Genomic DNA, 16,924 nt, shown 5'->3' with positions numbered 1-16,924 from the left:
CTACAAGGCAAGTTCCATTATCCCTATTTTACAGGTGAAGAAACTGAGGTCCAGAGAAATTAAGTTCCTGTCCAAGGTTGCCCATCTAGAAGTAGTGGAACCAGGATTTAGACCCTCAAGCTTGGCTCCAGACCTGTGCTCTTGACCACAGCATGTACCACCCCTGGAAACTCAGCCCTGAGCTCAGGGTTTGGGCGATACCCCGATTCTAACAACCAAGGCCTACTCAGGCCACACTCCACTCATGATCACATATGTCCAGCACTGACCACAGCCATCCATTCCGACCACAAAGATACTGATCAGCCCCACCCAGGCGAGGCCACACCCCTGATCCCCACCCCCAGTCCTGACCCCACACCCAGCCCTGATCAGTGTCAGAAGTCATAAACCTGCCCCAGCAGGGGCTAAGTTCAGTTGTTTACCTGGCCTAATGGCATTTTAATAAATTTTGATGCAACATTTAAAATCAAGACATGTCACCTAAAAATCCTGATGTCTAACTTCTCAAACAAACAAAAAAATTCAATGGACCTGGCCATGCTGGGCCCATACTCATTCCTGAGAGATGATGGTGACTTGTACTTGGGTGGAAGCAGGGAGAGGACAGGAGTGGATGGACTTGGCATGTAAGTGGAAGGCAGAATTAAAGGGACTTGATCTACCGAATTTGGGGAGTCGGCAGACATCAGGGTGACACCAACAGTTTCAATCTGAGCTCCTGGATGACTGAAGGAGCCACTTACTGAGATGGGGAAGTCAAGGGAATGAGTGGGTTTGGGGCAGAAGACAGGGTGGAAATTAAGAATTCTGATTAGACATGGTAAGTGTGAGATGTCCACGACGCATCCAAGTAGTGATTTCAAGAGAACAGAATATAGATATGGAGGAAACTGGGCCTCTGTTTTCTCCTCTGTAAAGCTGGGAGGTACGTACCATTTTTAGGATCATGAGTCAAATCTGCAAGTATTTATAATCAAATCCAAACCTCATTTAGCAGCATTACAACCCTCTGCAGTAGGAGCTTTATCCCCATTTATCAGGCCACATCACTGAGGTCTGGAAAGCTGAAGCAACTCACCCCCAAACACACCATGGCCTCCCCTTCCAAGCACGGTGGTCTCTGTACAGCAGTTCAGAGTTTCCCACCCCCAAACTGCACCCAACTCTCACCCAGCTCTGCACTTCCTAACGCAAGAGGCCTCAGAAGTGCCTGGGCCCAAGCATTCATGACGACAGTTAGGGGCAGCCCCCACAGATCCTCCTCCCAAAGACTTGGTGAATGTCAAACAAAAAGAACCCCAGGTGAAGGGAACAGAACCGTGGAGGTGACAGAGGCACGTAGGGAGCATCTTGACTACTAACCCTCAAGGGTGAAGGAAGCAAAGAATCTCAGGACGATCAACTACATTGGCATGACCTTGGGCAATTCCCTTCCATGGGGCCTCAGTTTGCCCATCTGTCTGGTGGGCCAAACCAGATGAGCTGAGATCCCACCAAGTTATAACAGTCCCAGAGCTCCCTGCCCCTTCAGAGACCTGCTTTCTGAAGCTCTGACCTTTCTGGAAAGGATCCTACACCCCTCCCCGAGACACAGCTCACTCTACAGAAGGGACCAGACTGCAGGAAGCCACATACGGGCCGGGGATCTGGGAAAGCCCCCAGCCACTCACTCTCGCGCTGCTCCCGCTCACGGATAATGGCATCCAGCCACTTCTGCTTCTCCTCCGCTGTCTTGGCCATGCAGACAAACCACTTGTTCTTGGCCGTGTTGTGGATCTTCCAGCCATTGGTGACGGTGTAGCCATTGCTGTGATAATCCGCTGGCAAGGGAAGGAGGCGAAGCGGGGTCAGCAAGAGCTCAGCCATACAACCAACATTCATCATTACATGCTTCCGAGTGAGGCCACAGGACCGGCCCCTCCTGCTCCAGAAAGACAGGGCGGCAGAGGCATCGACGGGATCGGGGTTTGGGAGTTGAACTTACTATCCTCCAGATGCTCCCTCTCCTATCTATTCTCTGGTGGGCAACGAAGACCTCAAGCAAAGAACCCTCCCAACCCCTCAGTTGCAAAGGGAGACACCTGATGTCTCCTTGCCCATCTCATGCTGGCACTTGGGCTACATAAAACCCTAGTGTAAGCCTGATGATGCCAAGTCACGGGCCCTTACAAACTGTTGGCTGGGATGGGAACTGGCAAACCTCTCTGAAAACAGACTGACATTATCCAGGAACGTTGCAGCCAGCGATACCCTGAATCTGAGGAGGGGTCCACAGGTTTCGTGAGACTGCCAAAGGGGTCTGTGTCTCAAAACCAATTCAGAACCCCTGTCCTGGACAAGCTCAAGGACAAATACACCAAGAGGTGTACACACAAGAATACTCACAGGATCACTGTTTATAATGGTGAACAACAGAAACAACCCAAACGTCCCTCACAAAAGGAATGGGTAAACTGGGGACTATCTGTGCAAGAGAAAACTACACAGCAATGGAAACCGACAAGCTACAGAGAGCTACATGCAGAAACGCGGATGACTCTCACCACCATGGGGTTGAGTGAAAGAAGCAAGATGCGGAAGAATATACAGTATATTTTATGACCATTTATATAATATAGAGAACAAACTAGTGGTTACCAGTGGGGAGAGGGAAGGGGGAAGGGACAAGATAGGGGTATGGGATTAAGAGATACAAACTACTACGTATAAAATAGATAAGCAACACGGATATATTGTACAGCACAGGGGAATATAGCCACTATTTTGTAGTAACTAAATGGAGTACAATCTATACAAATATTGAATCACTATGTTGTACACCTGAAACTAATAGAATGTTGTAAATCAACTAAACCTCAATTTAAAAAAAAAAAAGAATCCACATTCTGGACCAGTGCTACCCAGAGAAACACAGTGAGAAGCAATAATAATAATAAATACATATATATAATTTTATATGTATTTGTAATCATATAACCATTTAAATAAGGTTCAAAAACAGAAATTTTAATTAAAATGTTTAGCAATGCATATTTAGGAGGTAAAAATATGTTTAAAAAGCAAGAAAATAATCACCACAAAATTCAGAGAGTGGTTACTTCTGGGGGGAAGGAGGCACTGTGGCCAGGGAGGGACGTGTGAGGGGGTTTCTGGGGTGCAGGCAGCAGTTTATTTCTTAACCTGAATGGTGACCACCCAGGGGTTTGCTTTATGTGCGTATGTTTTAGGCACTTTTCTGTGGACAGGTTATCTTTCCCGATCAAAGGAAAAAACTGGTGAACCGCAGCAGAGACTGTGCTGTGGTGCAGGGGGGCTGGGCTCAGGCAGGGCATGGGTGGGGGACCTACCTGTCCCATCCTCCACGTTCTCCACCTCCATGACTTCAGTGTTGATTCGACCCCGGAAGATATACAGGGAGCCGTTGATGGATTTGGTCCTCTTGGTGGATTTCTTGCTCCCAGTGACCCTGAAAGACAGTGGGAAGTCAATGTCCCCTATGCCTCCTCTCCTTGGGGCTCAACCGTCTTCAATAGAGCAAAGGGAAGCAAGGCAGTAACACAGAAGGGCGCCCGGGGACACGAGAAGTGTGGGAACCAGGTCAGAAGTATGGCATTTTGGCTGGTGGTTGGGTGACTTGAGCAAGTCACTTTTCCACTCTCAGCCACAGCTTCCTTATCTGGAAAATGGGCTAATAGCCTTGCTGACCTCCCAGAGCTACTTCTGAGCCAACAGGAGATGTGGATGTGAAACCAACAAGAAGCAAAAGAAACCCACTCTTCTAGGCTAGAAAATGGGTAGAGACTCTCAGGGTGTCTAACAAACAGGAACTTCCTGAAATAAAACCAGAATGGGAAGGAACTTGGAGTAGGAAGTCCATCCATCCATCCACTTACATCTACCTACCCACCATTCATTCATTCATTCAGGTGAATTCTCTTGCCCACCCATTTAGTCACTCAACAATCTGACCAGTGCTTCGTATGGGAAGGATACCAAGTTGGGACCAGGGGAGTCACTCACCCACGCATTCAACAGGCACTCAAGAAAATACCTACTGGACACCAAGCACTATTCTAGGTGCCAGGGCTGCAGCAGGGAACAAAACAAAGTCTCTGAGAATATACCTTCCAATACAGGAGGGCAGAAGGTACCCCAAAAGCCCTCCATCACGCCCCCTTCTGGTCACTACCGCCTGCAAGGGTAACCACTAGCCTGACGTCTAAACTCATGGATTCACTCTGCCTGTTTTGGAACTTCACATACATGGAATCACACAGGGTGATGGTGATGGACATTTGGGTTGCTTCCAGTTTGGTGCTGCTGTGAATGTTCTGGCACATGTCTTATGAAGAACATATGTGTGCATTTCTTCCGGTTATCTACCTAGGAGTTGAATTGCTCAGTTATAAGGAATGCATACGATCGGCTTTGGTAGATACTGCCAAGCCGTATCAATTCTCCCACCCCTAGCAGCATAGGGACATTCCAGTTGCTCCACATCCTCCATAACTGGTATTGAATTTCTCATTTTGGCGGCAGAGAGGAGTGTCTCTAATAAAGATTTCATCTGTATTTCCCTGATGAGTAATGAGGCCGAGCACTTTTTCATGTTTATTGGCCATCTGGTGTCTTCCACCTGTGAAATGACTGTCCCTTGACCATTTTCTGTTGGGTTATCTGTCTTTTTCTTAATGATTTATAGCAGGGCTCGGCAAACGTCGTCTGAAAAAGGGCCAGAGAGTAAACATTTTCAATTGTGTGGGCCATATGGTCTCTGTTACAGCTACTTAACTCAGCCCTTGAGGCATGAGAGCATCCACAGACAACACAAAAATGAATGGGCATGGCTGTGTGCCAATAAAACTTTATTTATAAAAATAGGCAGAGGGCCAAATTTGCCTATATATTTTGGATATGAGTCCTTTGCAAAGTGGATTGCAAAGATCTTCTCCTCCTCTGTGGCTTGCCTTTTTACTCTCATCTTGGTGTCTTTTGATGAACAGAAGTTCTTAATTTTAAGGTAGTCTGATAAATCTATTTTTCCTTTATAATTATACTTTCTGTCCAATTTAAGAAATCTTTGCTTACCCCCAGATCATGAAGATAGCTTCCTATGCCTTCTTCTAGAAGCTTTATTGTTTTATCTTTCACAGTTAAATCAATAATCCATCTGAGGAAGACTTTTGTATACTGTGTGAAGTAAGGGGTCAAGACTCATTTTTCCCACTGGATATCAAACTGACCAAGCACCATTTATTGAACCTCATTGGTGCTTCTGTTGAAATTCAAATGACCACTTACATGTACGTCTGCTTCTGGACTCACTACTCCATTCCATTAATCTTTTTCTCTGTTTTTACACCAATACTACGTTGTCTTAATTACTATAGCTTTATAGTAAGCCGTGGTATCAGTAATAAAAGTCCTCCAGCTTTGTCCTTCTTCAAAACTGTCTTAGCTATTTTTGTCTCTTTCTGTTTCCATGTAAATTTTAAAATCATTTACATACATATACACACAACCTCCCTCCTGGAATTTTTATCGTAATTACATTGAAGTTCTGACCAACGTTTGATGAGAGAATGCAAAGCACTTGCTGGTGATGGGGGGTGAGGCAGGTCAGAGTCAAGGACAACTAAGATTCTGGCCTGAGATCCTAGGTAAATGATGGTGCCATTTACTGGGAATGACGACGACTCAAGGAGGAAAAGGTTTGGAGCAGGAGTTACAATGAAAATGAACAGTCTTGTTTTAGACCCAAGTTAAGTGTAAGCTGTCTGTGACACACCCAAGGGAAGATACAGATTTAGATTTCTTCTACCTTACATACCATGTGCCAGGCATCATTCTAACCATGTTACATGTTTTATCTTAATCTATGAAAACCACCTCATGAGATGGAGACTGCTTTCATCCCCATTAAACAGACAGGAAAACAGAGGCACAAAGAGCTGACATAACTTGCCCAAGGTCACACAGCTTGCAAGCGGCAGCGTCTCTGAGTCTTTAACAACTACACGCTGCTGACGCCTCTAAGATGTTAAACAAGCAGTCGAGATACATGAGACTTAGCTCTTCTGTGTCTCAGTTTCGCCTTCTGAAGAATGGGGAGGTGCGTTTTTAAAACTCTCCCTTCCACTTCTGACATCCAAGGAGCCTCTGCTTTTGAATCAGACCAGAAGCACTCTGAGTCAGAGACCTCCCCTGACCCACAACCCGGACAGGCAGTGCCTGGCATGACCCAGGCAAAGACACGACCGTAGACAGACACCTACCAGCGTCAGGCGTTTCCTGTGACTACATCAGAGCCAGGCTGGGAGTTCCATCCACCATTGCGCAATCCCTCCGAGACCTCTCAGAGCCCAGCCCTCTGGCTCCTGACCCAGAGCAGGGACGGAGGCCGCCTGCCAGGTTCTCCCAGGCGACAGATGTGCCCTCTCCTTCTAGCCAGCCCAGCTCATTTGCAGGCCCGAGGCAGGAAACAGCCCTACAAGAGTGCGTGCGCCCTAGACGACCCACTGGGTGTCCAGTACGATCGGCATCAGCTGCTGCTGCTCCAACGGAGGAAGGGCCCACGCTAGGGGGGCTGAAGGCTGAGCAAACGTGGCCCAGGCTGGGAGGTCACAGAGGCCTGAAGGGACATTCTGCTTTCTAAACCCCAGTGTTCTGGGAAAAGTGCCTGTTTCAGAGAGCCCACGGTGGGTGGTGGGGAAGGACTAGGGGTGGACGCTGGCAGTGGCCTTGGCATTGCCGAAGGACTCTCAGGATGGCTCCAGTGAGAACAGGCAGCAAGCAAGGAGGAAGAAGAAGGGAGGGCATTGATGGGGGGATAGGAGGACATGAGACAGATGCAGACAGACTAACGGGAATAAAATATCAAATGAGAAAGAGACACACTGACCCAGCCACTCAGAGATGGTGAAAGAGGGAGATGGAGGTCTCTGACCAAGTTCCAGAACAGGGAGGAAAGGGGGGAAGGGGAGGGGCCTGTGGCTAAAGCACCTACTATGTGCCAGGTGCTGCACCCGTGGGATCGTACTGAATAGGAACACATCACGTGTGGAGGTAAGTTAACAGTAATAGCAGCTCCTCCTTATTCTGGGCACTTACTATGTGCCAGGCACACTTAACACGTTTGCCCTTGTACATGGTACAAGATATATGATAATTCATCCTAGTTTACAGATGAGGAAACTGAAGCGAAGAGAGGCAAAGTCACAGAGGTAGAGAAATGGCTGAACAGGGATTCAACAGTAAGGAGCTTGGCTCTTAAGCAAACGCTACTGTAAGAGGGGTTTATCAACCCCATTTTACAGAAGAGAAAACTGAGGCTCAGAGAGGTCAGGCTGGAGGAGGAAGACAATGAGAAGCTACCCTACACTCACACGGAAAGCCCATCATTCATCCTGTGGAAAGGTTCCTCACCACCACCTTAGGAGGCCAGCAGAATCAGACAAGGAAAACGAGGCTCAGACAGACAGTAAGTGACAAGCCCAGAGCCACAATGGAAGTTGGAGGTGATGCTGACAGTAGGACCCAGGATCTGGACCTCCCCTCAGCCCTAACTTTTGCTAGATAAAAGAGCAAAGAAGCCTCTGGAAATTCACCATTTCATCCCTAAAACAAAATAACAGGAAGCTTAATTCAAAAAGGGCTGCACTGGTCAGTTGTCCTCTACCTCCTCAGCGAGAAAACTGAAAGGCAAGAATTCTCTTGGTCCACCAATCTACCCACCCACTCATGCATCCAACCATCCACTCGTGCCCCTACCCCTCCGTCTCCTAACTTTCCCTCTCTCCAATCATTCATCCACCTATCCATCAACGCAACCATCCTATCAACCAACCTCCCATACCAGAGTCCAACCACCCTGGCAACTATCAACCAATCATCCTTCAACACACCCATCCAACTGATCATCCATCCACTAATCTCCAAACCTCCACCACCCACTCAGCCTCCCAATTTTATGACCATCCAACCATCCATCCATCTACCCATTCACTCAACAAACCATACATAAAGGCCCCAACACACCTTTCATTTAAATACACCTCTCCTAGGGACTTCCACGGTAGTGCAGTGGTTAAGACTCTGTGCTCCCAGTGCAGGGGGCCTGGGTTCAATCCCTGGTCAGGGAACTAGATCCCACAACTAAGAGTTCGCATGCCACAACTAAGGAGCCCGCGAGCCATCACTAAGACCCAGCACAACCAAATACAAATAAATAAATAGATATTTAAATAAATAAATAAATACAACCTCTGCCAGCTCATCATGTCTTCATTTCCATTTCTCCAACTACCCAAACATTCACAGATTTCCCCAACTTTCTATCTACCCCTCCATCCAGCCATCTCCTAAACCTCCAACCACCTGACTGCTCACTCATTCATCTACTCGTTCATCCATCCACGAATCAGTTCATACACACAGCCACAATCACTCCCATTCATCTCCCAAACCTGCAACTACCCATCTATCCCTCCTCCCATCTGCCCACACATCCAACCATACATACATTCGCACCAGTCTACCACTCATCCACCCATCCATTCACTCTACAAAGTTTAAGAAGCTCCAGTGAAAGACACAAAGATGACAAAGATACTATCTTTCCCTCAAAAAACTTAACAGGAGAGGACTTCCCTCCCCTCAAACCATCTACCTTTGGATCTTAGAATCACAGGATTCTGGTGGCACAAAGACTCTCCAAACTTCCATGACCGTCTCGACCTACACTGTCCACTGTGGCAGCCACAAGCCACAGGTGGCTACTGAGCACTTAAAAGGTGCCCAGTACAAATTGAGATGTGCTATAAGTGTAACATACAGACCAGATTTTGAAGCTTTAGTGTAAATTTGTAAAAAGAATGCAAAATACCTATTTAATAAATTTTTTAAGTTGATTAAGTTGAAATAATAATATTTGGGGATATATTGGGGTAAATGAAATACATTATTTAAATTCATTCCACCTATTTCTTTTGCTCTTTTTAATGTGACTACCAGAAAATTTTAAATAACCTATGTTCTTGGACAGTGCTGATCTAGAACAAATCCCTCAACTCATAAGAGAAAAGGGAGGCCCAGAGAGGGAAGTGACAAGCCTATGTCAAGAGTTCAACCCAATCCCAGCCTCCTGGCCCACCCAGGCAGCCCTGTCCCAGCCTCCCAGCCCACCCAGGCAGCCCTGTCCCAGTCTTCCCAGCAACTCACCTGGATTTCCGCTTGCAATAGACAAGGAGGTTGTCAAAGAGGAAGAAGGCTCTCTCCTGGATATTGCCCGCGGAGATTTTTAACAAAGTCCCTTGCAGGAGGAGCTGGGTGCAGATGTCCGTGAGGTTGGAGCCCTGGGAGAGCGATGGGGGGTTGCGGTGCATGAGCTGGCAAATCCAGGAGCTCCCTTGGGAATGCCCCCCTTCCTTCCCACAGACAGAACCTGCACCTGCCTCCCTCGCACCCCCAAAATCTCAATGCACCACTGGAGGCACATCTGTGAGCCGACAGAAACCCAACACAACCTGATCGACGGCTTCCCTCTGGTGAGTGTGCCAGAACAATGCTGGCAGGAGCATACAGAGATGACCATTTCACAGAACAGGGACTTGGGGCTCAGCGAGGTGAAAGGACTCACTCAGCTCACACGGCCCTAGTTGACATCTGGTTTTGTTATGGGTTTTGTTGGTTTTTTGCTTGGTTGGGTTTTTGCCTCTCTCCTCCCCCCCTTATTTATTTGTGTCTTGACTTGTTACTTCATCTCCTCCACAAGAATGCCACTTCCATAAGGACAGGAAGCGTTATCAAGCATCTATCAAGCGTTTGCCACGGTATTCCCAGCACCTACTGCACTCTCTGGCACACAGTAGGTGCTCAATAAATGCTTGCAGAACAGGTGACCAAGGCAATGTGAGTTCCACCAGGGGCAGAGGATTCTGAGAGCACCCTCTCTAGCTCAGGATGTGAGAATAGATGGGAACAGTTCCCAAATTCTACCTGGTCATCTATGCTAAATGACCAAGATGTTAGGTGTGCATGACGTTCACTGAACCTCCATGGGGTTCAGGGCGATGTCGTCAGGAAAGGCACCGGGGAGGAGCAAGGTGGGCCTGGGAGGATGGCGAAGATAAAGAGGCTGAGGATAGGGATAGACAAGGTCCCTGCTGGGAGGAGTCCTCAGAGCCAGGGACCACACAGGTCCATCTGGAACTCTGGGGGGACCAAGGCAGGGGCAGAGAGATCCCAAAGTGCTAACAGAGAGGAAGCTGGAAAGAGACTTCGGAGGCCACAGAATGCCGGCTAAGGAAGCCCCTGGAGGGTCCCCAAATCCGTGCTCCTCTTCCGTCACAGGAATGGAGTTTCAGCTGGCACATGGCTGCCCAACCACAGTCTCCACTTCCCAGCATCCCTTGCGCCAGGCGTGGTCACGTGACTACATTATGGCCAGTATGCCCCACTTCTACATCATTTCCTTGAGAAAACTGCCTCCCTCCCTTTCCTCTCTTCCCTCCTCTTGCCATAGGCTGGAAGATGGCCACGGTAGTGGAATACAGCGTAGCAAAGGACGGAGGAAGGCGTTGGAAGGGACCAGGGCCCAAATGGAGCAGAGGTGACCCACCCCAAGCCTGCATCACTACTGAGTAATAAACTTTTATCTCATTTAAGCCACTGAAGTCTCTCGTTCTTACAGCCGCCAACTTTAAATACTTGATGTACTTTTAAATACATCAAGATAAGGTTGGAGACCCCATCAATAGGTGGGCAAGGGGGTGCCTCTGACATTTAGGCCCAGGGGATATTATGCAAAAGTGGCATTTTAGGGGAAATTCATTTCACCAACCTGCAGATCATGGTGAAGGGAGAAACAAAGAGACGTGATGCTATCTCTGCCTGGAAATGAACTTGGGGAGGAAAGAAGGAGAATTCTTCATAGAATCTCTTTCCCCAGACACTCAATGCCCAGAACTGACAAGGAGTTCATACCCCAGAAAGATCTGCTAACTCAATTATTTCTGATACCCAGTATGGGAAACTGGTTTTGGCAACTCAGAAATCAGGCTGTTTTCTAACTGCCCACTACAGTCTCCCCAACTGCTGTCAGAGCTAGTTTGCTCTGTGCCCACGGGCCGGCTAGAAGCAGCAAATCCATTTGGCCAATGGTGCCAGAGACCCCCTTTGGGGCCCACTCGGGGTCCTGGGAAACCAGCTTCTTTGCAATCAAGAGCTGTGCAGCCCAGGACAGAAGCACACACCCGTTAACAGAAATCACAGCCTGGACGCTAGCGTGCCACAGACAGATATGTGATGCCCACAGCACAGCGACCCAGTGAGGTAGCACCCCTGCTGCCCTTGGGCTAGGGGATGAAGAGCCCCTTGGAGCCCCAGCATCCTTGCAAACAGGGAGAGTATGACTCCCTGGCTGATGAGACTCCATCAGTGGCCCATGGGCCAGCTCAGAGCACAGAGCAACTCGACAGTTCCTTCGAGACCATGTGCTTCCTGTCTCCTCCACCTCACTCATGTCCACCCACCAGCCCTTCCAGGCTCCAAAGGGAGATTTTGGCTGCTTGTACAGTAAGTCTCCTACATACGAACCTTCAAGTTGCGAACTTTCAAAGATGCGAACATGTGTTTGCGTGTCCAATCACGTAACTTAGTTTTCATGTCTGGCGTTATCTGTAAAAGTTGGGTACCGGGCTTCCCTGGTGGCGCAGTGGTTAGGAATCTGCCTGCCAATGCAGGGGACACGGGTTCGAGCCCTGGTCCGGGAAGATCCCACATGCCGCAGAGCAACTAAGCCCGTGAGCCACAACTACTGAGCCTGTGCTCTAGAGCCCGTAAGCCGCAACTGCTGAGCCCGCGTGCCACAACTACTGAGCCTGCGCTCTAGAGCCCGTGCTCCGCAACAAGAGAAGCCACCGCAATGAGAAGCCCGCGCACTGCAGTGAAGAGTAGCCCCTGCTCGCCTCAACTAGAGAAAGCCCACGTGCAGCAATGAAGACCCAACACAGCCAAAAATAAATAAATTAAAAAAAAAAAAGTTGGGTACCTAGGCTAACTTTGTTGGACTCATGAACAAACTGGACTTACAAACGCACTCTTGGAACAGAGCTCGTTCGTATGTAGGAGACTTACTGTATATGAACCTAGTACCTGGCCCAGCTGTAGGGCCCAAGAGCCTGGAGGTCACACAGACCTAGACCAATGTCAGGGGACGGCAGAGAAGAAGCACACCCAGCCTGGGAAGCTGCCTCCCTGGCCTCGGCCAAGGACCACCCAGCAAACTGCATCTGAAATGCCAAGGACACTACAGGGGGAGGCCCCTTCCACCCCAGGCCTGCTACGAAGCCCGGCTGACACTCGGTTTCCCCGGAATCCTCGAACCCAGGTCAGGGGTGGTGCTAAGGATCGGATACACAGGGAAGAGGCTGAGCACCAAGGTGTCCACCAGTCAGGGCTGGAGTCCTCCTTCAGACAGTGCAGAACTGAAGTGGTGACATTCAGAGAAGATGACAAAAGCTAACACAGGCAGAGGGCTTTCCACCCACCAACTCCAGTTCTAAGGATCTTACAAAACTCCGTTAATCCTTACAACTCTCATTTTACAGATGAGGAAGCTGAGGCACAGAGCAGTGAAGGGACTTGTTCAAGGTCATAGAGTTGGTCAGTGAGTGAGCTGGGACCTGAACCCAGACAGGTGGTCCCACCATCCTATCCACTCACCTCTACTACCCTGTGCTGCCTCCTAGAAGGTAACCTGAAGGTTTTTTTATGCAGTTGTTGGTCTACAGCAGGGGTCTTCGAAGGGGTGAGAGCACAAGGCGTCCCAGGGAGGGTGGGAAGAACATACAAGAACTTCTATTTATGGTCCTTCTTTTTAATGGTCTTATGTTTCCTCACCCCTATTTCCTTCTGTCCCTCGTGGGTGAGTGCAGTTGATGGTCTCTTAAAGCAGGGCTTCCAGAGCCAGCAAGAGTGGTGTGTTCTATTTCTTTCTTATTAAGAACATGCACTTCTTTTTATGACCGTGAGCTTCTCACGAAAGTCTGCGGGGCCCACGTCCGGAGTGTCCCTCTGCAGGAGGGTCAGCCCACACTGGTATGAGCCCTAGGCAAAGTTGCATGATGTTTTCTCATCTAAAAAAAATGAAGAAAGAAATCCTGCCTTGCTGCCACGGCTCCTCCTGACGTTTATTGAGCACTTACTCTGATCCAATAAAGAAAGCACCGTTCTGAGCGCTTTGCATGTATCCACTCCCTGAATCCTCAAGTGACCCGTGGGGCATCCTGCCATTAGCCAGACTGTACAGATGAGGAAACTGAGGCAAAGGTACCCCATCAAGCAGACGGGGTGGGCTCATACACTCACATCCACAGTATTGCGACATACTCCCATTTACTTGTGCTCAGTAAAATGGATTTATGGATTAACTTATCCGGTTTTAACTAAACCAGTCCCACAACTAAAAAGGACAATTGGCTTACAGAGGATCAGGCCAAAAAAAAAAAAAAAAAAAACCCCAGAGATCGGAGATCAAACTAATGATGCAAGCCCAAGCGCACAGCAAGAAAGTGGCCAAGAAGAAAAGACTCCCCCTCCTCCAGAAATAAGTCCCTTGTCAGCCATATTCCAAGAGAGATGACAGCCCTCTAATCAGATTGGCAAGAGGTCAAACAAATAGATTAGAAAGGATCAAGAAGAGAATCAGAAATCAGGATTTGCAACCACCATCATTCACTGTGAACTACACCTGTAAGTCATACTGTCCCCTAAGGTTCTAACTACTGAGGGCATGAAGCTATTACAAGCAGCTTCACTGTTAAACATTATTTTTTCTAGCTAGAACGTATTATTTTCCCAAGCCACCTTGAGGATTAAACTTAAAAACCTTTCTACTATTCAGAAAACCATTTCACATTTTCCAAAGAACATTCGTGTTCTACCCTTCACTTGACCCTCACAATGACGCCAGGAGATAACTTCAGAGATGTTATTTCTGAAATTAGACAAGTAGGGGAAAATGAGGCCAGGAGAGTAGGACAAACTTGCGTAAGGCAGGATAATCTGTAAGTTAAAAGGCTGGGGGTTTCCCTGGTGGCGCAGTGGTTAAGAATCTGCCTACCAATGCAGGGGACACAGGTTCGAGTCCTGGTCCGGGAAGATCTCACATGCCGCAGAGCAACTAAGCCTGTGTGCCACAACTACTGAGCCTGTGCTCTAGAGCCCGCAAACCACAACTACTGAGCCCATGTGCCACAACTACTGAAGCCCGCGTGCCTAGAGCCCATGCTCCACAACAAGAGAAGCCACCGCAATGAGAAGCCTGTGCACCGCAACAAAGAGTAGCCCCTGCTTGCCGCAACTAGAGAAAGCCCACATGCAGCAACGAAGACCCAATGCAGCCAAAAATAAATAAATTAATTAAATAAACTAAAAAAAAAAAAGGCTGGGACCCAAAGCCAAGACCCTGCACCTCAGTTTTCTCATCTGTAAAACAGGGATAACAACTGCCCTCTCTTCTAGTGTTGAAAATGTGTAATAGGTGCTCAATAAATTGCCAGCAATTCTTATTCTAGGTCACTTTATTTCCTACTGTACCCAGCGACAGAGATCAAAATAAGGGCCATTCTCAAATTGCAGATATTTCAGGGTCAACAAGGGCCCCAAAGACCCTTAGTTCCTATTTCCCTAGGCCCTTACCAGGAGGCATCTGGAAATCACTTCTGCTCTGGTTGCCAAATTGCTTGCTTAATACTCTCTCCACAGGGGCTCACGTGAGAAATTTCCTTTCTAGCTGGATGCCAGGAAACTCTCCATCACGCAGAAGAATTGCTCAGCTTGTTCCTTTTTTGACAATGAATGTTAAGTAACTTAGGTGTCCTGCTCTTTTTACCTTGGCTGCCAGGAAGCTCAAAGCCCAAACAGGCAGATGTTTAAATGTGTCCACTCTATGTGCTCTTTAGGTTAGCATATTTGCTGAGAGTGGCCAAGTGATGCACTTCTGGCCAATGAGTTGGAAAGGGGCTTCTGGGGAAGGTTTTCCTCCACTAGGGAGGAGCGCTCCCCTTCACTGCCCTGGCTGAGCCCCTGTCTCCTCCTGCTTTGGAACACATGATGCCTGGAGCTGCTGCCATCATGGAACCATAGAGGGGAAGGCTGAGAGGATCACAAGAAACCAAATCAGAGCTCTGACATCATGAAGGTGAAATGTGATTCCTTAGCAGACACATCCTGACACAATTTTCAGGTGCAGGAACAGAAACCAAGCTATGCATTTTAAGCAGAAAGAAATGGAGGCCTTATCCAATCCTTGGAGGGGTTAGAAGAGCCTAGAATCACAGCTGCCAGAAAACCAAGAACACTGTAGAACTGGCCCTCCAGGGGAGCCACTGCCTCTGCTCCAACTGGGGAAAAGGAGAATCAGACCACCACCTGCCCGAGCTGATATTCTAGGGAAACGCTGCCCAAGTTGCTTCCAGGCCCTCAGAAGCTGTTGCCTCAACTATCAGCTACAAAGCCACCCCATCCTGCTAGATACACACCAACAACAACACAGTGGATGCCCTTCCTCTTGACACTCAGAAGCTGGAAACCGGGCCCTCTGCAAATGCTATCACAGAAAGCCAAACACAACCACGGCTGTGCTTCGCTGCATAAACAGCACAAGGGTAGCCTCCGTCCCACTCCTGCTTTCCAAATCTCGAGCAGCTGGATCTGATCTTGGCCAATCATATCCCAAACCTGAGCTACAAAGGAGTCTGAGAAATGCAACTATTTGTTCTCCAGCCTCAGCCGGGCAGGAAGGCCAGGCAGAGGAGAGTGGGTACATGACAAACACTATTCCACAACACCCACCTCCTCCAGAACACAGGTCCCTCCCCTCTGCAGCCATACCCTCAACCTCGTAGCTATACAGTCTCATTTAGGACTCCCCAACCCAGGGAGATGAAGTGGAAATCCCAAATGTAGCAAGTGCCAGAAAATCCAAAGGGTCTAAGGCAGATGATTCAGAGAATTATGTGTCCAAGAGTCTTTCCTCTTTAGTCTTAATCTCCCATTCCAGCTGTACTTACTCGGATATTGACTTTTTTATTTATTCAGATTTTCCCATTTCATTCTGAAGATTTTTTAGGACAGCTCTAATAATTTAAGGAAGACACAACAGAAGATCTCAAGAATCCCATCCTTTAATAATCATCATAGTAATATCCATACCTATCACTTACTGAGTACTGACTATATGCAGGTATAGATAAGGAAACCAAAGTTCAGAGAAGTTAAGACACTTGCCTACAGTCACCCAGTAAGGGAGTGTCAACGCCAGAATTCTATCCTGGGGTGAACCCTTAAAAGCTACCCTTGACCTTGGCATCCAAAGCTCAAGGGACACCAGGCAGGCAGGCAACATGTGAAGGAGAGTGACTGGGGAGTGGTGGGGATGGAGGAAAACTAGAGGCTCCAGAGGCTGTCACCATGGAAAATGGGGACCCAGTGTTACCAATTTTTTAAGAGAAACTTTAAATCTAGACTTTTATGTGGACCTAATTGAAAAATAATTAAACTTTTTTTTTTTTTTTTTTTTTTTTGCAAACACCATGGAGGCCAAACAAAATATGCTACAGGCCAAATCTGGTGCCCAGACCACAGTCTGAACCCAAGTTGTGCACCCCCCCCGGGCCCGTCCCCAGCCCAGAAGGTTCCTCCTGCCCCAGACACACCTCCCAGCCTTCGATGTGCGACTGCAGCTGCTCCAGGGCCTCCAGCTTCTCCATCTGCCTCTTGGTCTCGTTGATGTTGGAACAGACGGTCTTCATGGCCTGCAGGGCGCTCTGGACCGCGGGGTGGTCGGGGTGCTTGCCGGGGGTCCTCTTGGCGAGTTCCTAGGGTAGAGGAGAGGGCAGGAATGAGGGACATCAACCCA

General features: G+C 48.3%; 1 protein-coding gene across 2 annotated transcripts in view; it reads right to left on the bottom strand.

Moving 5' to 3' along the window:
* Positions 1–16,924, bottom strand: part of PREX1 (phosphatidylinositol-3,4,5-trisphosphate dependent Rac exchange factor 1) — a 192,877-nt gene that overhangs the window by 58,388 nt on the left and 117,565 nt on the right. For both annotated transcript variants that reach the window (XM_036826534.1, XM_036826535.1), the window contains 4 exons: positions 16,722–16,883; positions 9,223–9,356; positions 3,351–3,469; positions 1,674–1,823 (listed from right to left, as the gene is read on the bottom strand). In XM_036826534.1, the coding sequence (XP_036682429.1) occupies positions 1,674–1,823; positions 3,351–3,469; positions 9,223–9,356; positions 16,722–16,883 (565 nt within the window). The remainder of the gene's footprint in view (positions 1–1,673; positions 1,824–3,350; positions 3,470–9,222; positions 9,357–16,721; positions 16,884–16,924) is intronic.

The sequence above is a fragment of the Balaenoptera musculus genome, chromosome 15, assembly GCF_009873245.2.
Source record: "Balaenoptera musculus isolate JJ_BM4_2016_0621 chromosome 15, mBalMus1.pri.v3, whole genome shotgun sequence".
NCBI classification, from domain to species: Eukaryota; Metazoa; Chordata; class Mammalia; order Artiodactyla; family Balaenopteridae; genus Balaenoptera; species Balaenoptera musculus.
The sequence above is the reverse complement of the archived record's forward strand: the minus strand, read 5'-3'. Positions and strand labels throughout refer to the sequence as shown.